This window comes from Chiloscyllium plagiosum, unplaced genomic scaffold (genome assembly GCF_037043375.1).
Source record: "Chiloscyllium plagiosum isolate Xiang-an unplaced genomic scaffold, Cpla_swu_hap1 HiC_scaffold_5, whole genome shotgun sequence".
Lineage (NCBI taxonomy): Eukaryota > Metazoa > Chordata > Chondrichthyes > Orectolobiformes > Hemiscylliidae > Chiloscyllium > Chiloscyllium plagiosum.
Genome location: NW_028270143.1, coordinates 132813115 through 132836692, shown reverse-complemented (window position 1 = coordinate 132836692; position 23578 = coordinate 132813115). Strand labels below are relative to the sequence as shown.

The following is a 23578-nucleotide window of genomic DNA, read 5'->3' as shown; positions in this document are numbered from 1 at the left end:
AGCTTGGAACCTCCTGGACTGGTGCAGCTGATGAAAGGCACTATTGAAATGCAAGGTCTCTCACCGGTCATTGTCCTTCACTCCCAAGATCCTTATCTTCCCTTCGTTTCCTGCAGCCACGGCTTGCAGCCACCGGGAGTGGGTCAGCTCCTTGTCCACCATGTGGGCGTAGATACAGAAGCAGCAGAACTGTGATGCCTGGCAGCTCGCTAGCACCTCCCACTGGACCTCCATGGGATTGGCCAGGGCATTGGCCTTCACCAGGTCCCCTCGGTCGGTCAGAGCCAGCAGGGACTCCCGGGGGAGGCAGTAGTCGAAGTCAGCTACCTGCTGACCCCTGGCCAGCAGCAGGCTGCTGATGACCTCCCCGGTCTCCGGGGAGATGAGCCGGACTGTCCCGTCGGTACAGGAGCAGGCCGCTCGCACAGGGAAATGCCCGGGAAATCCTCCGCTTCTGTTCTTGATGGCTGTGATGGTGTGGCCGATGGTGGTGTGCTGCCTGTACAGGTGCTTGATGGTCCAGAAATCCAGCCTCTGGTCGGCACAGGAGAAGATGTTGTCCTCCCCGTGTTCCGTGCCCAAGAGAGTGACCGTCACCCCCATCTGGATCTCGTCCACTTGGTCAGCCAGCTGTAGGCTCCATGCCCGAATGGTCCCATCCTCAGAGGCGGACAGGAGGTAGGGACCGTGGGGGTAGACAGCAAGAGCAGTGACCGGACCTACACAGACATCAGCGAGAAACAGTGATTATCCATCTCATGTAACAATCCCAATCTTTTGGACCACAATAATCTGCATTTATATAGCATCTTGGACTTCCTGAGGGGCTTGACAGCAGCAATTATCAAATCTATAATTGACTTTTAATCAAATTGGAAGGTGGGTTTGGATTGACCATGACCACGTTTCCACTGAGGATCCTGCTCTCTCTTTCACCTCATGCCCTTTGATCCCTTTAGCTTATGGGCAGCACAGTGGTTCAGTGGTTAGCATTGCTGCCTCACAGCACCAGGGACCTGGGTTCAATTCCAGCCTTGGGTGACTATCTATGTGGAGTTTGTGTCTGTGTGGGTTTCCTCCGGGTGCTCCGGTTTCCTCCCACAATCCCAAAGATGTGCAGGTTAGGTGAATTGGTCATTGTAAATTGCCCATAGTGTTCAGGGGTGAGTAGGTTAGGTGTATTAGACAGGGTAAGTATAGAGGAATGGATAGAGCAGTGACCGGACCTACACAGACATCAGTGAGAAACAGTGATTATCCATCTCATGTAACAATCCCAATCTTTTGGACCACAATAATCTGCATTTATGGGGAATGGGTCTGGGTGGGTTACTCTTCAGAGGGTCGGTGTGGACTTGTTGGGCCAAATGGCCTGTTTCCACATTGTGAACTGGATTCTATGAACTATATCTAACTCCTTCTTGAAGACATTCAATGCTTTGGGCTCAACCATTTTCTGTGTTAGAGAATTCCACAGGATCCCCACTCTCTGAGTGACGATATCTCACCCCATCTCATTCTAAAAGGCTAACCCACATCCTGAGGCTATGTCCCTGATTCCAGAATTCCCGGTCATCAGGAATACCCTTCCTGTCCAGTTTTATAGGTTCCTAACAAGGGACCCTCATGTTACTCAGATGTGACATAACTACCTACTTATTACTTTGTAATAAACCTGTTCTATTTCACACAACTGAGAAACACTTCTACAGGAGAATTCATGTGTATATCCTTCCCCACTTGGTATCAGTGGGCATAGACTTCATTCATTGGTGAGATTGCACCTGGAGTATTGCGCACACTTTTGGTCCCTTTATTTTTGGAGAGATGTAGTGGCATTGGAGGCAGTTTAGAGGAAGGTCACTGGATTGATTCCAGAGATGCGAGGTTTGTCATCTGAAGGAAGATTGAACAGTTTCGGCCTATACTCTGTGGAATTTAGAAGAATGAGGGGAGATCCGATTGAGGTATTCAAGATGATAAAAGGTGTGGATATAATAGACATGGAGCGGATGCTTCCTCTTGTGGGACATTCTAGGACGAGAGGTCATAGCCTTAGGAGAAGGGGCAGCAAATTTAACACAGAGTTGAGGAGAAGCTACTTCTCCCAAATGGTTGTGAATCCGTGGAATTCCCTATCCCAAAGGGCAGTGGGTGCTGGGACAGTGAGTACATTTAAGGCGGAGTTAGACAGATGTTTAATTGGTAATGGGTTGAAGAGTTATGGGGAGAAGGCAGGAAAATGGGGGTGAGGAGCAGATCAGCCATGATTGAACGGTGGAGCAGACTCGATGGGCCAAATGGCCTAATTCTGCTCCTATATCTTATGAACAAAGCAGCTCATTTAGAGACAACCACAGCGGTTAGCGCTAATGCTCTTCAGGGAGGGAAATCTGCCGTCCTTACCCAGCCTGGCCTGCATGTGACTCCAGACCCACATGATTCCACCCACATTGCCATCCAGGTTTGGGGTTGTTAAAAAGGTGTACGGTGTGTTAGCTTTTATTGGTAGAGGGATTGAGTTTTGGAGCCACGAGGTCATGTTGCAGCTGTATAAAACTCTGGTGCAGCTGCACTTGGAGTATTGTGTACAGTTCTGGTCACCGCATTATAGGAAGGGTGTGGAAGCTTTGGAAAAGGATACAGAGGAGATGTTGCCAGGGATGGAGGATTTGAGCTATAGGGAGAGGCTGAATAGCCTGGGACTATTTTCCCTGGAGAGCCTGAGGCTGAGGGGTGACCTTATAGAGGTTTATAAAATCATGAGGGGCATGGATAGGATAAACATACAGGGTCTTTTCACTGGGGTCAGGGAGTCCAGAAATAGAGGTCATTGGTTTAGGGTGAGAGGGGAAAAGATATAAAAGAGACCCAAGGGGCAACTTTTTCACGCAGAGGGTGGTACGTGTGTGGAATGAGCTGCCAGAGGAAGTGGTGGAGGCTGGTACAATTGCAACATTTAAGAGGCATCTGGATGGGTATATGAATAGGAAGGGTTTGGAGGGATATGGGCCGGGTGCTGACAAATGGGACCAGATTAGGTTGGGATATCTGGTCAGCATGGATGAGTTGGACTGAAGGGTCTGTTTCTGTGCTGTACATCTCTATGACTCTATTTACTAGGATGTTGCCTGGTATGGAGGGAAGGTCTTACAAGGAAAGGCTGAGGGACTTGAGGCTGTTTTCAATGGAGAGAAGAAGGTTGAGAGGTATATAAGATAATCAGAGGGTTAGATAGGGTAGACAGTGAGAGTCTTTTTCCTCGGATGGTGATGGCTAGCATGAGGGGACATAGCTTTAAATTGAAGTGTGATAGATATAGGACAAATGTCAGAGGTAATTTCTTTACTCAGAGAGTAGTAGGGGCGTGGAATGCCCTGCCTGCAACTGTAGTAGACTCACCAACTTTAAGGGCATTTATATGGTCACTGGATAAACATATGGATGATAATGGAATAGTGCTGGATAGATGGGCTTCAGATCGGTTTCACAGGTTTGTGCAACATTGAGGGCCGAAGGGCCTGTACTGTGCTGTAATGTTCTATGTTCTATGTTCTATTCCCACGTGCAAACATGCACATTGTTGGTTTTAAGTTAATCCTCCTGGTGTATTGAGTTCATATTTCAGAGGACATGAGAGAAGTACTTTTTTGTAAACAGTTTTAATATTAATTCTGAAGCTGTAACAGATGGAGAATAGGAAGAATGTTTTCATTGACAATTGCAGACTGAGCAACTAGATCTCAATCGTCAAGAGGGATCTAGTGTTTGATGATGCTTTTCCTACAGACCTACCTGAGAGACACTAATTGTTTTTTGTCTCAGAAATCTCAGAGACTCTCAAGACAGAAGAACTCACCCCTGTGCCCGACGAACATTATCTGAAGATTCCAATTTTCATCCCAAATTTTAATGTTTCCATCCCGTGAGGAAGTGACCACACGTTTCGGTGCTTCAAACAGTATGATGCCTGTGATTATCCTAATCAGAACATCAGGAAGACGCTGTCAATATAAGGATATTGCCACCTGTATACACACACACACACCCACACACACACGCAAACACACACACACACAAACACACACTCAATACACACACACACCCAGATACACACAAACACTCAAGTACACACACACAAACACATACACTCAAATACACACACACCCAGATACACACAAACACTCAAATACACACACACACACACAGACACTCAGATACACACAAATACACAGACACTCAGATACACACAAACATACACACACGCCCAGATACACACAAACATAAACACAGACATAAACACAGACACACACACTCAGATACACACAATCGTACACACACACCCACATACACAAGCACAGACACTCAGATACACACAAATATACATCCACACACACATACACACAGAAATACACATACACACACACCCAGATACACACAAACATCCACACACACAGGCACACACACTCAGATATACACACACCCACACACACAAGCACAGACACTTAGACACAGACAAACATACGCATACACACAGAAATACACATACAGACAGACACTAGATACACACATACACATACACACACCCACACACACACAGAAATACACATACAGTCAGATACACAGAAACACATAAACATTGAGACACACACACATGCAAACACAAACACACAGATATACACAATGAGACACATATACACGCACACCTACACAGACAAACTGCAAAATAATCAGAAACTCAAGTTCAACCCTTGATGGGATGAGGTAACCAAATCAGACCTCCGAGACCATTCTTATTCCATTCAGATACCCTCCACTGTGAAGAAATGAGCCTGAACTTGTACGGGTAATTGATGCAACCATTCTGCATGATGAACTGTCTGTCCCTTGAGTCATTACCTACTGGGTGTCCACAACACCTCTCCAAGGACACTTGCAGGTGAGGTAAGAAAGTGGTGCACCGTGATACTGAGATATTTGCTGATAACTACAATATTTGGGAGGTTATTGGAAGAAGTGAGAATAAACAAAACTGAGCTGGCCAAGAACATGGCCTGAGGAATGCAGGCCAGTCAATTAGATACCTTCCATTCCCACTATCATCACCGTACCAAATTCGACAGAGATACCTGGGATCAGATTTAACCAAGGTCAGGGTTATCTAGGGTTAGAGGTAACAAAAGCCAGAGTTGATCAAGGTCAGAGTTAGTCAAGGTCAGAGTTATCTGGGGTCAGAGTTAATTGAGGTTAGAGTTAATCAACGTCAGAGTTACCTGGGGTCAGAGTTAATAAAGGTCAGAGTTAATCAAGGTCAGAGTTATCTGGGGTCAGAGTTAATTGAGGTTAGAGTTAATCAACGTCAGAGTTACCTGGGGTCAGAGTTAATAAAGGTCAGAGTTAATCAAGGTCAGAGTTATCTGGGGTCAGAGTTAATTGAGGTTAGAGTTAATCAACGTCAGAGTTATCTGGGGTCTGAGTTAATCAAAGTCTGAGCTAATCAAGGTCAGAGTTACCCAAGTTCAGAGTTACCCAAGGTCAGAGTTAACCAAGGTCAGAGTTAACCGTGGTCAGATTTAACCGTGGTCAGAGTTACCCAAGTTCAGAGTTACCCAAGTTCAGAGTTACCCAAGGTCAGAGTTAACCAAGGTCAGAGTTAACCGTGGTCAGAGTTACCCAAGGTCAGAGTTACCCAAGTTCAGAGTTACCCAAGGTCAGAGTTACCCAAGGTCAGAGTTAACCGTGGTCAGATTTAACCGTGGTCAGAGTTACCCAAGGTCAGAGTTACCCAAGTTCAGAGTTACCCAAGGTCAGAGTTAACCGTGGTCAGAGTTACCCAAGTTCAGAGTTACCCAAGTTCAGAGTTACCCAAGGTCAGAGTTACCCAAGGTCAGAGTTAACCGTGGTCAGAGTTAACCGTGGTCAGAGTTACCCAAGGTCAGAGTTACCCAAGGTCAGAGTTAACCGTGGTCAGAGTTAACCGTGGTCAGAGTTAACCGTGGTCAGAGTTACCCAAGGTCAGAGTTACCCAAGGTCAGAGTTAACCGTGGTCAGAGTTACCCAAGGTCAGAGTTAACCGTGGTCAGAGTTAACCGTGGTCAGAGTTACCCAAGTTCAGAGTTACCCAAGGTCAGAGTTAACCGTGGTCAGAGTTACCTGGGGTCAGAGTTAACCGTGGTCAGAGTTAACCGTGGTCAGAGTTACCTGTGGTCAGAGTTAACCGTAGTCAGAGTTAACCGTGGTCAGAGTTACCTGTGGTCAGAGTTACCTGTGGTCAGAGTTAACCGTGGTCAGAGTTACCCGTGGTCAGAGTTACCTGTGGTCAGAGTTAACCGTGGTCAGAGTTACCCGTGGTCAGAGTTACCTGTGGTCAGAGTTACCCAAGGTCAGAGTTACCCGTGGTCAGAGTTACCCGTGGTCAGAGTTAACCGTGGTCAGAGTTACCCAAGGTCAGAGTTAACCGTGGTCAGAGTTACCTGCTGTGAAGCCGTTTCTCATATGAAATTACAGTAGCTTTGAGCAAGTCGATGACAGCAACTCCCTTCCCACAGACTGCGTAGCAGCGCTGAGAGCGGGGCATTGCTGCTGTGGTACCCGGGACTCTCTCCAGAGCCAGGTCCGTGAAGACATCTCGCTGAGTCAGCCCTTTGGTGATGGTGCTGGCACAAATCAGCTCACGGCAGCCAAAGTAGAAATGCCAGGTACAGACGTTACCAACCCCGGCTGTGACAATCTCATTCAGATCCTGGTTATACAGGCAGCAGGTGATGCTCTCCTTCGACCGGTTGGTGGAGATGACCTGGAAGTCCGGGCCTAGGACTTTTACCTGTGGACAGACATTCCAGGCCACGTATCGGTTAATCTGCCGAGCATACACCATTCCTTCAATCGGCGCCCCCAGTATGTATTCCTGCTTTCTCCGCCCATCGCAGTGATAGACACAGATGTCAGTTTTGGACTTCATGCAGATGAACTCCTTGGTGACGACGTTATAAACAATGTGATGGATTGTATTCTTAAACATCACACGCTGCACATGTTCCAGTCCGTGTTCCAAATCCAGTGGCTTCCAATCATGTCTCCGTATCTGCAGGAGTCAGCACAAATGAAAAACAGAGGAATAGACGTCTGTTGTTGAGGTGAATTGCGTTTTATTTTCCTGCTGAGATACAGATTTATTCTTTAAACTTGTCCCTTCCTCCATTCCTTGTCATCTCACACACAATAAATCCCTCGATTCCATTTCATGTCCCATTCCTAGCAGACTTGCTTTAAATATATCCACAAGTTTAATCTCATCTTTCAGTGAGCTCCACGATCTCACTGCCCCCGCATCCCCCACCCACCCCCCCACCCCCACCCAGGTGAAAGTCTTGCTCCTGAATTCTGGGTTGCTTTTGTTTGTGGTTATTTGATATTTACCGTCTCACTCCTGATCTCAGATACAACTGGAAAACATCTTCTCCATGACTTCTCCAATTAAACTCTTTCATAAACTTTTGGAGTGATGCTCCTTTTTCAGGTCACTCCTGACCAAGGAGCAGCGCTCTGAAAGTTTGTGTTTTCAAATAAACCTGTTGGACTATAACCCGGTGTCATGTGACTTCTGACCTTGTCCATCCCAGTCCAACACCGGCACCTCCACATCAAACTTTCATGATCGTGTGAACCTCTATCAAGTCACCTCTGAGTCACCACATGCCTGAAGAAGCCAAGTTCACCCTTCCATAATCTAGAGATTTACATGGGGTCAGAGTTACCTGGGGTCAGAGTTCATCAGGGTCATAGTTACCTGGGGTCAGAGTTAATCGAGATCACAGGCCCAGTTTGCTCACGTTCTCTCCATAGAACAGCCTACCCTCCTTGCAGCTAGCTCAGATAAGGACAAAATATGCCAGCTATAGTCTAGCTCAGCTCCAATATAACTGAATCATGACCTCCCTACTCCGGTCCTCTGATAAAGGCTAACACGCCCTCAGCACTGACCCTCTGACAGTGCGGCACTCCCTTCAGCACCGACCGTCCGATAGTGCAGCACTCCCTCAGTGCCAACCCTCTGACAGTGCAGCATTCCCTCAGCACTGCCCCTCCGACAGTGCAGCACTCCCTCAGCACTGATCCTCCGACAGTGCAACACTCCATCAGCACTGACCCTCGGATAGTGTGGCACTCCCTCAGCACCGACCCTCTGACAGTGTGATACTCCCTCAGCACTGACCCTCCGACAGTGCGGCATACCCTCAGCACTGACCCTCCGACAGTGCGGCACACCATCAGCACTGATCCTCTGACAGTGCGGCACTCCCTCAGCACTGACCCTCCGACAGTGTGGCACTCCCTCAGCACTGACCCTCTTACAGTGCGGCGCTCCCTCAGCATTGACTCTCCGACAGTGCGGCGCTCCCTCAGCACTGACCCTCCAACAGTGCAGCACTCCCTCAGCACTGACTCTCCAACAGTGCAGCACTCCCTCAGCACTGACCCTCCAACAGTGCAGCACTCCCTCAGCACTGACTCTCCAACAGTGCGGCACTCCCTCAGCACTGACCCTCCAACAGTGCAGCACTCCCTCAGCACTGACCGTCCAACAGTGCAGCACTCCCTCAGCACTGACTCTCCAACAGTGCGGCACTCCCTCAGCACTTACCCTCCAACAGTGCAGCACTCCCTCAGCACTGACCGTCCAACAGTGCAGCACTCCCTCAGCACTGACCCTCCAACAGTGCAGTACTCCCTCAGCACTGACCCTCCAACAGTGCAGCACTCCCTCAGCACTGACTCTCCAACAGTGCGGCACTCCCTCAGCACTGACCCTCCAACAGTGCAGCACTCCCTCAACACTGACCCTCTAACAGTGCAGCGCTCCCTCAGCACTGATAGGCTCTGTGTATGGTTAAATAGTTTGGTTTCAGTGGAAATGACCTGCATTTTACTTGTAACATCTACTTTGGATGCTATTATATTCTCCACAACCATGAGCATGCCATTTGCAAATTAGGAACAGGAATAGACTTGTTGCTCCGTTCAAGAAGATCATTAACCACTTTTGGCTGATGACACCTTTGATCTCTGACCTCCCTTGCCCTCTCACGTTTCCTTGACCTTCCTTTCTGTTGCTCTTGCAGCTCCACGATGTCCTCCTTTCTCATTAGTTCCGCTCATTTGAACTCCAACAACAGTCAGGAAGCTCAACACCATCCAGGATAAAGCAACCCACTCGATTGGCACCACATCCACAAGTGTCCACTCCCTCCCCCACCGACGCTCAGTAGCAGCAGTGTGTACTGTCTACAAGATGCACTGCAGAAACTCACCAAAGATCCTCAGACAGCACCTTCCAAACCCACGACCACTTCCATCTAGGACAGGGGCAGCAGATACATGGGAATGCCACCCCCTGCAAGTTCCTCTCTGAGCCACTCGCCATCCTGACTTGGAAATATATCACCACCCCTTCACTGTCACTGGGTCAGAATCCTGGAATTCCCTCCCTCAGGACACTGTGGGTCAACCTGCAGCAGAGTCAAGAGTGTGGTGCTAGAAAAGCACAGCAGGTCAGGCAGCGTCCGAGGGGCAGAAGAATCGACATTTCGGGCATAAACCCCACCCACAGCACATGGAGTGTAACAGTTCAGGAAGGCAGCTCACCCCCACCTTCTCCGGGGCAACTAGGGACGGGCAATAAATGCTGGGCCCAGCCAGCAACATCCATGTACCTTGAATGAATAATAAACGCACTGTACCCTTTAAGACTTGACGTGGAAGAGTCAGTTGGGTAAAAACAATGACTGCAGATGCTGGAAACTAGATTCTGGATCAGTGGTGCTGGAAGAGCACAGCAGTTCAGGCAGCATCCAAGGAGCAGCGAAATCGACGTTTCGGGCAAAAGCCCTTCATCAGGAATAAAGGCAGTGAGCCTGGAGCGTGGAGAGATAAGCTAGAAGAGGGTGGGGGTGGGCAGAAAGTAGCATAGAGTACAATAGGTGAGTGGGGGAGGGGATGAAGGTGATAGATCAGGGAGGAGAGGGTGGAGTAGATAGGTGGAAAAGGAGATAGGCAGGTAGGACAAGTCCGGACAAGTCATGGGGACAGTGCTGAGCTGGAAGTTTGGAACTAGAGTGAGGTGGGGGGAGGGGGAAAATGAGGAAACTGTTGAAGTCCACATTGATGCCCTGGGGTTGAAGTGTTCTGAGGCGGAAGATGAGGCATTCTTCCTCCAGGCGTCTGGTGGTGAGGGAGCAGCGGTGAAGGAGGCCCAGGACCTCCATGTCCTCAGCAGAGTGGGAGGGGGAGTTGAAATGTTGGGCCACAGGGCGGTGTGGTTGATTGATGCGGGTGTCCTGGAGATGTTCCCTAAAGCGCTCTGCTAGGAGGAGCCCAGTCTCCCCAATGTAGAGGAGACCGCATCGGGAGCAACGGATACAATAAATGATATGAGTGGATGTGCAAGTAAAACTTTGATGGATGTGGAAGGCTCCTTTAGGGCCTTGGATAGAGGTGAGGGAGGAGGTGTGGGCGCAGGCTTTGCAGTTCCTGTGGTGGCAGGGGAAAGTGCCAGGATGGGAGGGTGGGTTGTAGGGGGGCGTGGACCTGACCAGGTAGTCACGGAGTGAACGGTCTTTGCGGAAGGCAGAAAGGGGTGGGGAGGGAAATATATCCCTGGTGGTGGGGTCTGTTTGGAGGTGGCGGAAATGTCGGCAGATGATTTGGTTTATGCGAAGGTTGGTAGGGTGGAAGGTGAGCACCAGGGGCGTTCTGTCCTTGTTACGGTTGGAGGGGTTGGGTCTGAGGGCGGAGGTGCAGGATGTGACGAGATGCGTTGGAGGGCATCTTTAACCACGTGGGAAGGGAAATTGCGGTCTCTAAAGAAGGAGGCCATCTGGTGTGTTCTGTGGCGGAACTGGTCCTCCTGGGAGCAGATACGGCGGAAGTGGAGGAATTGGGAATACGGGATGGCATTTTTGCAGGAGGTAGGGTGGGAAGAGGTGTAATCCAGGTAGCTGTGGGAGTCGGTGGGTTTGTAAAAAATGTCAGTGTCAAGTCGTGTGACTTTTCAGTCTGTATTTGACAGTACCTTTTCTGTGGACTCGTACACAGCCGTTTTCAGAATACGCCACAGTCGTTGGACTTTCTCCTCAGTGGTCTCCAGAAAGCTATCCCGAATGTTCTCTCGAATGTTCTGCCCAGTGTTCTGCTGAACGTTCTCCTGAGTGTCAGTCCCTTCTAACTCAGACTGCAGTGGCAGGCTGTCATCTTCTGAACCTGGAAAAGAAATGGTCAGAACGTTAAAACCAAATATAAGCAGATGTTCCACCTTTGATAGGTGTAACTGAATGATGGAGGAATATGAAGACATCTTCTTCGGCAGGAAAGGAAACAGGAAGTGGTGTTTTATTTAAAGGGAGAGGGATTTCATAATTCTACAGGACCCTGGGGCATGGCTATCTGGGGAATAGGAGGAGGAGTAGGCCATTTCACCCCTCAAGCCCAATTAGAATAAGATATAAGAGCAGAATTAGGCCATTCGGCCCATCAAGTCTGCTCCACCATTTGATCACAGCTGGTGTTTCTCAACCGCGTTCTCCTGCCTCCTCCCTGTAATTCTTGATCCCCTTACTAAACAAGAGCCTGTCTATCTCTGTCTTAAATACACTTAATGACTTGGCCTGCATAGCCCTCTGCAGCAATGAGTTCCACAGACTAACTACCCTTTCGCTGAGGAAATTTCCTCCATCTCAGTTCAATAGGATTGTCCCTTTACTCTGATGCTGTGCCCTTGGGTTTTAGTATCTCCTATTGGTGGAAACATCTTCTCCATGTCCATCCTATCCAGGCCTCTCGGTATTCTGTAAGTTTCAATCAGATACCAACCCCCCCCATCCTTCTAAACTCAATCAAGTACAGACCCAGAGTCCTCATTTGTTCCTTATATGAGAAGCTCTTCATCCCCGGAATCATCCTTGTAAATCTCCTCTGGACCCTCCAATGCCAGCACATCCTTCTTTAGATACAGGGCTGAAAACTCTCACACTATTCCAAATGCGCGCTGACCAGAGTCTTATACAGCTTCAGCAGTACATCCCTGCACTTATATTCTAGCCTCTTGAAATACCTTCCTAACACCAACTGAACCTGACTAAGAGAATCCCGAACAAGGACTCCCAAGTCCCTTTACCCTTCAGCTTTCTGAAGACTTTTCCCATTGAGAAAATAGTTTATGCTTCCATTATTCCTAATGAAGTGTGTAATTTCACATTTTCCCACACTATAGAATATTGTGTGCAATTTTGGTCTCTTTTTCTGAGGAAGGATGCGATTGCTCTCGATGGAGAGCAGTGATGGTTTCCCAGGCTGATTCCAGGGATGGCAGGACTAGTGTTTGAGGAGAGATTGACTCGGTTAGGACGCTTTCACTGGAGTCTAGATGAGTGAGGGGGGAATCTCACAGAGACTTATAAAATTTTAACAGGCCGAGACAGGGTAGATGCAGGGAGGATGTTCCTGATGGTGGGTGTGTCCAGAACTCAGGGTCACAGTCTGAGGATTTGGGGTGGACCATTTAGCACGGCGATGAGGAGACATTTCTTCACCCAAAGAGTGGTGAGCCTGTGGAAGTCATTAACACAGGAATTAGTTGATGCCAAAACATTGAATGTATTCAAGAGGTAGCTAGAGATAGCACTTGGGGCGAATGGGATCAAAGGTTATGAGGAAAAAGCAGAATTAGGCTGTTGGGTTGGATGATCAGCGCAGCAGGTCAGGCAGCATCCAGGGAACAGGAGAATCGACGTTTCGGGCATAAGCCCTCCTGAAGAAGGGCTTATGCCCGAAACGTCAATTCTCCTGTTCCCTGGATGCTGCCTGACCTGCTGCGCTTTTCCAGCAACACATTTTCAGCTCTGATCTCCAGCATCTGCAGACCTCACTTTCTCCTCCGGGTTGAATGATCAGCCATGATCGTGATGAATGGCAGAGCAGGCTTGAAGGGCCGAATGGCTCCTATCTTCTATGTTTCTGTGTTTCTATGGACTCCATCTGCCACTTCTTTGCCCACTCTCCAAGCCTGTCCAAATCCTTTTGCAGCCTCCCCACTTTCTCAACACTACCTGTCCCTCCACATAACGTGAATAGTTGTGCTTCTAACACTGACCCCTGTGGAACTCCACTAGTAACAAGCTACCATCCTGAATAAGACCCCTTTATCCCTACACTCTGCCTTCTGCCAGTCAACCAATCCTCAATCCATGCCAGTACCTTGCCCCTAACACCATGGGCTCTCTCATATTTTGCAGCCTCCCGTGCGGCACCTTGTCAACGGCTTTCTAGAAATCCAAATAGATCACGTCCACTGACTCCCCTTTGTCTAACTTGCTTGTTCCCTCCTCAAAGAATTCGAATAGATTCATCAGGTATGACCTCCCCTTGATGAAGCCGTGCTGACCCAGCCCTATTTTACCATGCACTTCCAAGTACTCTGCAATCTCATCCTTAATAAAAGACTCTAAAATCTTACAACAACTGAAGTCATGCTAACTGGCCTATAGTTTTCTTCTTAAACAAGGTGTTATACCAACCATTTTCCAGTCCTCTGGGACCCTCCCTGACTCCAGTGATTCCTGAAAGATCACCATCAATGCCTCCACACCTCCTCAGCTATCTCCTTCAGAACTCTGGGGTATAGTCCATCTGGTCTGAGTGATTTATCCACCTTCAGACCTTTCAGCTTCCCCAGCACCTTCTCCTGAGTGATGGCCATTACACTCACCTCTGCCCCCCGACTCTCTTCAAGCTGTGGTGTCTTCCATCATGAAAACTGATGCAAAGTACCAATTCAGTTCTTCCTCCATTCCTTTGTTCCCCATTCCTCCTTCTCCAGCCTCATTTTCCAGTGGTCCAATGTCCACTCTTGCCTCTCTCTTACCTTTTAGATATCTAAAATAAACTCTTGCAATCTTCTTTTATATTACTAGCTAGCTTACTCTCATATTCCATCTTCTCCCCTTATTATTGCTTCTCCGGTCATCCTCTGCTGGTTTTTAATGGCCTCCCAGTCCTTAGGCCTCCCAATGATCTTCACCACATTGTATGGTTTTCTTTTGCTTTTATATTGTTCCTGACTCTCTTGTCAGCCATGGTTACCTCATCCTTCTCTTTAGGGAGTTTCTTCTTCCTTGGGATGAATTTCTGCTATGCCTCCTGAATTACCCCCAACAACTCCTGCCATTGTTGCTCCACCATCTTCCCCGACCCTGGCCAGCTCCTCCTGCACGTCTCTGTAGTGACCTTTACTCAACTGCGACACCGTTATGTCTGATTCCAGCTTCTCTTTCTCAAACTGCACGGTGAATTCTATCATATTATAGTCACTACCCCCTGGGGGTTCCTTCGCCTTCAGCTCCCTAATCAGGCCGACCTCTTCACACATCACCAAATCCTGAATTACGTGTTCCCTAGTTGGTTCTGCCACAAGCTACTCCATTAATCCATCTCATAGACATTCCATTAATTCCATTTCTTGAGATCTACTATCAACCTGCTTTTCCCAGTTCACCTGCCTGTTGAAGTCCACATAGAGTCACAGAGATGTACAGCATGGAAACAGATCCTTCAGTCCAACCCGTCCATGCCGACCAGATATCCCAACCCAATCTAGTCTGACCTGCCAGCACCCGGCCCATATCCCTCCAAACCCTTCCTATTCATAAACCCATCCAGATGCCTCTTAAATGTTGCAATTGTACCAGTCTCCACCACATCTTCTGGCAGCTCAGCACTGTCCTGATGACCTGTCAATCTTCCTTCCCATCTATCCGCTCCACCCTCCTCTCTGACCTATCACCTCCATCCCCACCCCCATCCACCTATTGTACTCCTTGCTACCTTCTCCCGAGTCCCGCTCCCCATTTATCTCTCCACTCTGGAGGCTCCCTGCCTCCAATCCTGATGAAGGGCTTTTGCCCGAAATGTTGATTTTCCTGCTCCTCGGATGCTGCCTGACCTGCTGTGCTTTTCCAGCCCCACTCTAATCTAAACTCTGGTTTCCAGCATCTGCAGTCCTCACTTTTGCCCAGCTCATTCCATACACATACCATCCTCTGCATGGAAAAGTTGCCCCTTAGGTCCCATTTATATCTTTCCCCTCTCACCCTAAACCTATGACCTCTAGTTCTGGACTCCGCGGCCCCAGGGAAAAGACTTTGCCTATTTATCCTATCCATGCCTCTCATAATTTTGTAAACCTCTATAAGGTCACCCCTTCAGCCTCTGATGCTCCAGGGAAAACAGCCCCAGCCAGTTCAGCCTCTCCCCATAGCTCAAATTCTCCAACCCTGGCAACATCTTTGTAAATCTTTTCTGAACCTTTTCAGGTTTCACCGCATCTTTCCAATAGGAAGGAGACCAGAATTGCACACAATATTCCAACTGTGGCCTAACCAAGGTCCTGTACAGCCGCAACATGACCTCCCAACTCCTGTACTCAATACTCTGACCAATAAAGGAAAGCATACCAAACGCCTTCTTCACTATCCTGTCTACCTGCGACTCCACTTTCAAGGAGCTATGAACCTGCACTCCAAGGTCTCTTTGTTCAGCAACACTCCCTAGGACCTTACCATTAAGTGTATAAGTCCTGCTAAGATTTGCCTTTTCCAAAATGCAGCACCTCGCATTTATCTGAATTAAACTTCATCTGCCACTTCTCGGCCCATTGGCCCATCTGGTCAAGATCCTGTTGTAATCTGAGGTAACCTTCTTCATTGTAACAGTGCCTTTCTTACATGCCTTTTCTATCTCCTGATTTATTTTCATCCCCACATCCTGACTACTGCTAAGAGGCTTGTACATAACTCCATATGCCCAAAATATTGATCCTCCTGCTCCTTGGATGCTGCCTGACCTGCTGTGCTTTTCCAGCACCACACTCTCGACTCTGCAGTCCTCACTTTCTCCCTGTACATAACTCGCATCAGGGTCTTTTTCCCTTTGCGACTCCTGTGCTTTGTTAAATTCTTTAATATTTCTTGCTATCGATTTAATTTCATTTCTTGCGAACAAGACAACCCCGTCTCCCCTGCCCATCTGCCTGTCATTTCAGTGGGACATGTATTCTTGGATATTTAGTTCCTGGTCCTGATTCCCTTGTGGCCATGTCTCTGTGATACCCACAACAGCATACCCTCCAATTTCAATCCATGCTACGAGATCATGGGCTCCGTAGACTGCGTGCATTTAAGTACAACACCCTGAGTCCTGTATTAACTGAGTTTTCCCAGTAGACGCTGTTTTCATTTCCGATTTCCAGCATCCGCAGATCTTTGTATTTTGTGGTAAATGTCACAACTGGCCCCGGCTGCCAGATCATTGGTTATAAATAATGATCGGTTGGGGCCCAAGCACTGATCCTTGCAGTACCCCATTGGTCAAAACTTGCCTACCTGACAATCACCCATTTAGGCAAAGGTGAGGACTGCAGATGCTGGAAACCAGAGTTTAGATCAGCATGTTGCTGGAAAAGCACAGCAGGTCAGGCAGCATCCGAGGAGCAGGAAAATCGACATTTTGGGCAAAAGCCCTTCATCAGGAATTCAATCACCAGTTTAGCATGACTCTCTGTTTCCGGTCTGTTACCCCATTCTCAATTCATACCAGTCTTTTCACCTGTAATCCCATGCACTCTAATTTTGCCCACTAGCCCTTAACAAAGACCTTCTGAAAATCCAAATAAAATTGATTAACCCATCTGTTCTGATAGTGACATTCTCAAAAAACTTCAACCAGTTTGCCAGCTATGATTTCCCTTTCATATTGATTCTGCCCAATCATATCATCATTTCCCAAGTGAACAATTATCACATCATTTGTAGTAGAATTTAGCATTTTCTGCATCATTGACGTGATAGATCTGTCGTTCCCCATTTTCTGTCTCCCTTTCCTCTGAAATAGTGAGGTTAATTTACCACCTTCTCATTTACAGGAACCATTTCTGAACCATTAGAATTTTGAAGATGATTAACAATGCATCCATTATCTTGGTCGCCATCTTATTCAACTCTGTACGTGAAGCTCATTCATTCACAGGTATCCATCAACATTTAAGTCCCATTTAGTTTCCCTATTACTACTTTTTAACCAATACTAATTTCTCTCAGCTCCTTATTCTCACATTTCCCTTGGTTCTCGAATATTTCTGAGGAGATTATGTCTCCTCCTTTGAGAATACATGATGTGGAGGTGCTGGTGTTGGACTGGAGTGGACAAGCTCAGAGGTCACATGACACCAGGTTATAGTCCAACAAGCTTATTCGACATCACAAGCTTTGGGAATGCTATCACCTGACATAGGAGCGACGCTCTGATGAGCTGGGGCCAAAGGGCTGTATATAAACAAAACTTCAGTTGGTGACAAGCAGCTGATTGGTTTGTGGACTAGTGATTAGTTATCAATGACAACAGCTTTCTGCTTGCTAACAATTATGTGGTTAGTTCTCAGCTAACTGAACAAAATCCAGAGAAGACTTCAGATCTCCACCAGCTCAGGAACGCTCTCTGTTCTCTGCACTTGGAGCCCGAAGAAAATCCTTTCATTTTTCTGTCACGAGTTGGTATAACCCATGAATTTTAATGAATAGATCGGACACCTTTATAAACATCGAGCAGATACCCTGTACCTCCTGCAAGCCGGTGACAGCATCTGGAGAAGGAAGACTGAGGACCAGTGCTGGGATCAACACAAGAGTCATCCTAGCCAATCCCGCAAAGAGAGATCACTGAACTGCTTTCCCAGTTTTCCCTCCATCCATTACACACATATTTTGTTCTCTCTCTGTGTGTGTGTGAGAGAGAGAGAGAGAGAGAGAGAATAAAAGGGAGCTTATAAGGGGATGAGAAGTTTAGTTAGTACAATTAATGCTGATAATTGATAGAGTCATTGAGCTGTACAGAACAGAAACTGGCCCTTCAGCCGAACTCGTCCACACCGACCAGATATCCTAGACACGTCTAGTCCCATTTGCCAGCATTTGGCCCATATCCCTCTAAACCCTTCCTATTCATGTACCCGTCCACTATTGCCCATAGCTGGAGTCTAATTCCTTGTAATTAACAGTAATTTTTGTTCTGTCCAGAAACCTGGTCTGAGTTTCCTGTCAATCTGGGTCTGAAAATGGGGTAAATTGTGGATCTTTCTGGGCTTTTTAAAATCTTTAATTTTTCTGATGATCCTGGGACTAATGGACCTTGATTTTCAGCACACTACCCCTATGAGGTTTAACAAGATGCAGATGTTGGTTGAGATTCTCTGCCATTTCCTTATTCCCCAGTACAAATTCTTATGTCTCTGTTGGCAATTCATCTTTGCTAACCTTTCCTTTTAACATGCACATTGCAGATTTTACAATCTATTTTTATGTCTCTCATTATTTACGTTGGCTATAGTCCAACAGGTTTATTTGGAAGCACTAGCTTTCAGGATGCTGCTCCTTCACCAGGTGGTTGTGTAAAAACCTCTCTGGCTATGTTGAAGGGATCTTGAAACCCATTGTTCAGGGGACCCCCACCTTCTGTTGCGACACGACAGATTTCTTATTGAAATTCAGCACCCATGGACCGATCAAAACGGGAACATTCCTCGTCACAATGGACGTTTCCGCACTCTACACCAGCAGCTCCCACAAGGATGGCATCGCGGCAACAGCCTCAGTACTCAACACCAACAACTGTCAGTCTCCAAACACCATCCTACAACTCATCCGCCTTATCCTCAATCACAACGTCTTCATCTTTGACAACCAGTTCTTCATCCAGACACACGGAACAGCCATGGGGACCAAATCTGCACCCCAATATGCCAACATTTTCATGCACAGGTTCAAACAAGATTTCTTCTCTAAGCAGGACCTCCAACCAACACTATACACCAGGTACATTGATGACATTTTCTTCCTCTGGACCCATGATGAGGAGTCACTGATAAAACTACACAGTAATATCAATGTGCTTCATCACATCATCACAAACCTTATTGAGTTCTTTGAGAAGGTGACCAAACAAGTAGATGAGAGTAAACCGGTTGATGTGGTGTATATGGATTTCAGCAAGGCATTCGATAAGGTTCCCCACAGTAGGCTATTGTACAAAATGTGGAAGAATGGGATTGTGGGGGATATAGCAGTTTGGATCAGTAATTGGCTTGCTGAAAGAAGACAGGGTGGTGGTTGATGGGAAATGTTCATCCAGGAGTCCAGTTCCCAGTGGTGTACTGCAAGGGTCGGTGTTAGGTCCACTGTGTTCGTCATTTTTATAAACGACCTGGATGAGGGTGTAGAAGGGTGGGTTAGTAAATTTGCAGACGACACTAAGGTCGGTGGAGTTGTGGATAGTGACGAAGGACGTTGTAGGTTACAGAGAGGCATAGATAAGCTGCAGAGCTGGGCTGAGAGGTGGCAAAGGGAGTTTAATGTGGACAAGTATGAGGTGATTCACTTTGGTCGGAGTAACCGGAATGCAAAGTACTGGGCTGATGGTAAGATTCTTGATAGTGTAGATGAGCAGAGAGATCTCGGTGTCCAGGTACACAGATCCTTGAAAGTTGCCACCCAGGTTGACAGGGTTGTTAAGAAGGCATACAGTGTTTTAGCTTTTATTAATAGAGGGATCGAGTTCCAAAACCAGGAGGTTATGCTACAGCTGTACAAAACTCTGGTGTGGCCGCACTTGGAGTACTGTGTACAGTTCTGGTCACCGCATTATAAGAAGGATGTGGAAGCTTTGGAAAGGGTGCAGAGGAGATTTACTAGGATGTTGCCTGGTATGGAGGGAAGGTCTTATGAGGAAAGGCTGAGGGACTTGATGCTGTTTTCGTTAGAGGGAAGAAGGTTGAGAGGTGACTTAATAGAGACATATAAGATAATCAGAGGGTTATCTAGGGAGGACAGGGAGAGGCTTTTTCCAAGTATGGTGACGGTGAGCATGAGGGGGCATAGCTTTAAAGTGAGGAGAGATAGATATAGGACAGATGTCAGAGGTAGTTTCTTTACTCAGTAAGGGTATGGAATGCTTTGCCTGCAACGGTAGTAGATTCGCCAACTTTAAGTACATTTAAGTCGTAATTGGACAAGCATATGGACGTACATGGAATGGTGTGTGTGGGCTGGGCTTCAGATTAGTGTGACAGGTCGCCGCAACATTGAGGGCCGAAGGGCCTGTACTGCGCTGTAATGTTCTATGTTCAATATCAACCTCACCATAGACTACTCTCTACTATCTGTCTCATTCTGGGACACATATATCTCCTTCAAGTATTGGCACCTCAGCACCACATTCTATCACAAACCCACAGCCAATCTCACAATGCTACACTTCTCCAGCTTCCATCCAAAACATATTAAAACAACCATCCCTATGGACTAACCCTACGCGTACACCGGATTTGTCCAGATGAGGGGGAACACCACGGACATCTGAAGGTGCTCAAGGCCACCCACATAAGAACAGGGTATGATGCTCAACTCATAAATCGCTAGTTCCGATGTGCCACAGCGAGAAACCATAATGACCTCCTCAGGAGACAGACACCAGTTGGGTACCCTTCGTTGTCCAGTGCTTCCTGGGAGTGGAGAAACTACGCCATGTTCTTCGCAGCTTGCAACATATAATCAATGAGGATGAGCACCTCACCAAGATCTTCCCCACACCTCCACTTCTCACCTTTAAACAAGCACCAAACCTTCATATGTCAGAGTGTCGACACAGATACCACCTCATACTTCCTCAGCACTGACCCTCCATCAGTGTGACGCTCCCTCAGCACTGACCCTCCGACAGTGCCCACTCCCTCAGCACTGACCCTCTGACATTGCCCCGTCCCTCAGCACTGACCCTCTGACAGTGCCCATTCCCTCAGCACTGACCCTCCGACAGTGCGGCGCTCCCTCAGCACTGACCCTCCGACAGTGCGGCGCTCCCTCAGCACTGACCCTCCGACAGTGCCCACTCCCTCAGCACTGACCCTCTGACAGTGCCCCCTCCCTCAGCACTGACCCTCTGACAGTGCCCATTCCCTCAGCACTGACCCTCCGACAGTGCCCACTCCCTCAGCACTGACCCTCCGACAGTGCGGCGCTCCCTCAGCACTGACCCTCCGACAGTGCGGCGCTCCCTCAGCACTGACCCTCCGACAGTGCGGCGCTCCCTCAGCACTGACCCTCCGACAGTGCGGCGCTCCCTCAGCACTGACCCTCCGACAGTGCGGTGCTCCCTCAGCACTGACCCTCTCACAGTGCGGCACTCCCTCAGCACTGACCCTCCGACAGTGCCCACTCCCTCAGCACTGACCCTCCGACAGTGCGGCAATCCCTCAGCACTGACTCTCCGACAGTGCGGCACTCCTTCAGCACTGACCCTCCAACAGTGCGACACTCCCTCAGCACTGACACTCTGACAGTACCCCCTCCATCAGCACTGACCCTCCAACAGTGCAGTGCTCCTTCAGCACTGACCCTCCGACAGTGCAGCGCTCCCTCAGCACTGACCCTCTGATAGTGCGGCACTCCCTGAGCACTGACCCTCTGACAGTGCAGAGATCCCTCAGCACTGACCCTCTGACAGTGCGGTGATCCCTCAGCACTGACCCTCCGACAGTGCGTCACTCCCTCAGCACTGACCCTCTGACAGTGCCCCCTCCATCAGCACTGACCCTCCAACAGTGCAGTGCTCCCTCAGCACTGACCCTCTGACAATGCAGCGCTCCCTCAGCACTGACCCTCCGATAGTGCGGCACTCCCTCAGCACTGACCCTCCAACAGTGCAGCGCTCCCTCAGCACTGACCATCCGACAGTGCAGCGCTCCCTCAGCACTGACCCTCTGACAGTGCAGCGCTCCCTCAGCACTGACTCTCCGACAGTGCAGCACTCCCTCAGCACTGACCGTCCGACAGTGTGGCACTCCCTCAGCACTGACCCTCCGACAGTGCGACACTCCTTCAGCACTGACACTCTGATAGTGCCCCCTCCATCAGCACTGACCCTCCAACAGTGCAGCGCTCCCTCAGCACTGACTCTCCGACAGTGCAGCACTCCCTCAGCACTGACTCTCCAACAGTGCAGCACTCGCTCAGCACAGACCCTCCAACAGTGCAGCACTCCCTCAGCACTGACTCTCCAACAGTGCAGCGCTCCCTCAGCACTGACCCTCCGACAGTGCAGCGCTCCCTCAGCACTGACCATCCGACAGTGCAGCGCTCCCTCAGCACTGACCCTCTGACAGTGCAGCGCTCCCTCAGCACTGACCCTCCGACAGTGCAGCACTCCCTCAGCACTGACTCTCCAACAGTGCAGCGCTCCCTCAGCACTGACCCTCCGACAGTGCAGCACTCCCTCAGCACTGACTCTCCAACAGTGCAGCACTCCCTCAGCACTGACCCTCCGACAGTGCAGCGCTCCCTCAGCACTGACCATCCGACAGTGCAGCGCTCCCTCAGCACTGACCCTCTGACAGTGCAGCGCTCCCTCAGCACTGACCCTCCGACAGTGCAGCACTCCCTCAGCACTGACCCTCCGACAGTGCGACACTCCTTCAGCACTGACACTCTGACAGTGCCCCCTCCATCAGCACTGACCCTCCAACAGTGCAGCGCTCCCTCAGCACTGACCCTCCGACAGTGCAGCACTCCCTCAGCACTGACTCTCCAACAGTGCAGCACTCCCTCAGCACTGACCCTCTGACAGTGCAGCACTCCCTCAGCACTGACCCTCCGACAGTGCAGCACTCCCTCAGCACTGACCGTCCGACAGTGTGGCACTCCCTCAGCACTGACCCTCCGACAGTGCAACACTCCGTCAGCACTGACCCTCCGACAGTGCAACACTCCCTCAGCACTGACCCTCCGACAGTACAGCGCTCCCTCAGCACTGACCCTCCGACAGTGCAGCACTCCCTCAGCACTGACCCTCCGACAGTGCGACACTCCTTCAGCACTGACACTCTGACAGTGCCCCCTCCATCAGCACTGACCCTCCAACAGTGCAGCGCTCCCTCAGCACTGACCCTCCGACAGTGCGGCACTCCCTCAGCACTGACCCTCCAACAGTGCAGCACTCCCTCAGCACTGACCATCCGACAGTGCAGCGCTCCCTCAGCACTGACCCTCTGACAGTGCAGCGCTCCCTCAGCACTGACCCTCCGACAGTGCGACACTCCTTCAGCACTGACACTCTGACAGTGCCCCCTCCATCAGCACTGACCCTCCAACAGTGCAGCGCTCCCTCAGCACTGACCCTCCGACAGTGCGGCACTCCCTCAGCACTGACCCTCCAACAGTGCAGCACTCCCTCAGCACTGACCATCCGACACTGCAGCGCTCCCTCAGCACTGACCCTCTGACCGTGCAGCGCTCCCTCAGCACTGACCCTCCGACAGTGCGGCACTCCCTCAGCACTGACCGTCCGACTGTGTGGCACTCCCTCAGCACTGACCATCCGACAGTGCAGCGCTCCCTCAGCACTGACTCTCCGACAGTGCAGCGCTCCCTCAGCACCGACCCTCTGACAGTGCGGCACTCCCTCAGCACTGACTGTCCGACCG

The 23578-nt window shown here is 49.3% G+C and overlaps 1 protein-coding gene across 1 annotated transcript in view; it reads right to left on the bottom strand.

The window, feature by feature from the left end:
• LOC122550350 (WD repeat-containing protein 97-like) overlaps positions 1 to 23578 on the bottom strand; it is a 205292-nt gene that overhangs the window by 164656 nt on the left and 17058 nt on the right. The window contains exons 3-6 of the mRNA XM_087987688.1: positions 11072 to 11259; positions 6474 to 7084; positions 3860 to 3981; positions 65 to 719 (exon numbers count right to left, since the gene is read on the bottom strand). Of these exons, the coding sequence (XP_087843814.1) occupies positions 65 to 719; positions 3860 to 3981; positions 6474 to 7084; positions 11072 to 11259 (1576 nt within the window). The remainder of the gene's footprint in view (positions 1 to 64; positions 720 to 3859; positions 3982 to 6473; positions 7085 to 11071; positions 11260 to 23578) is intronic.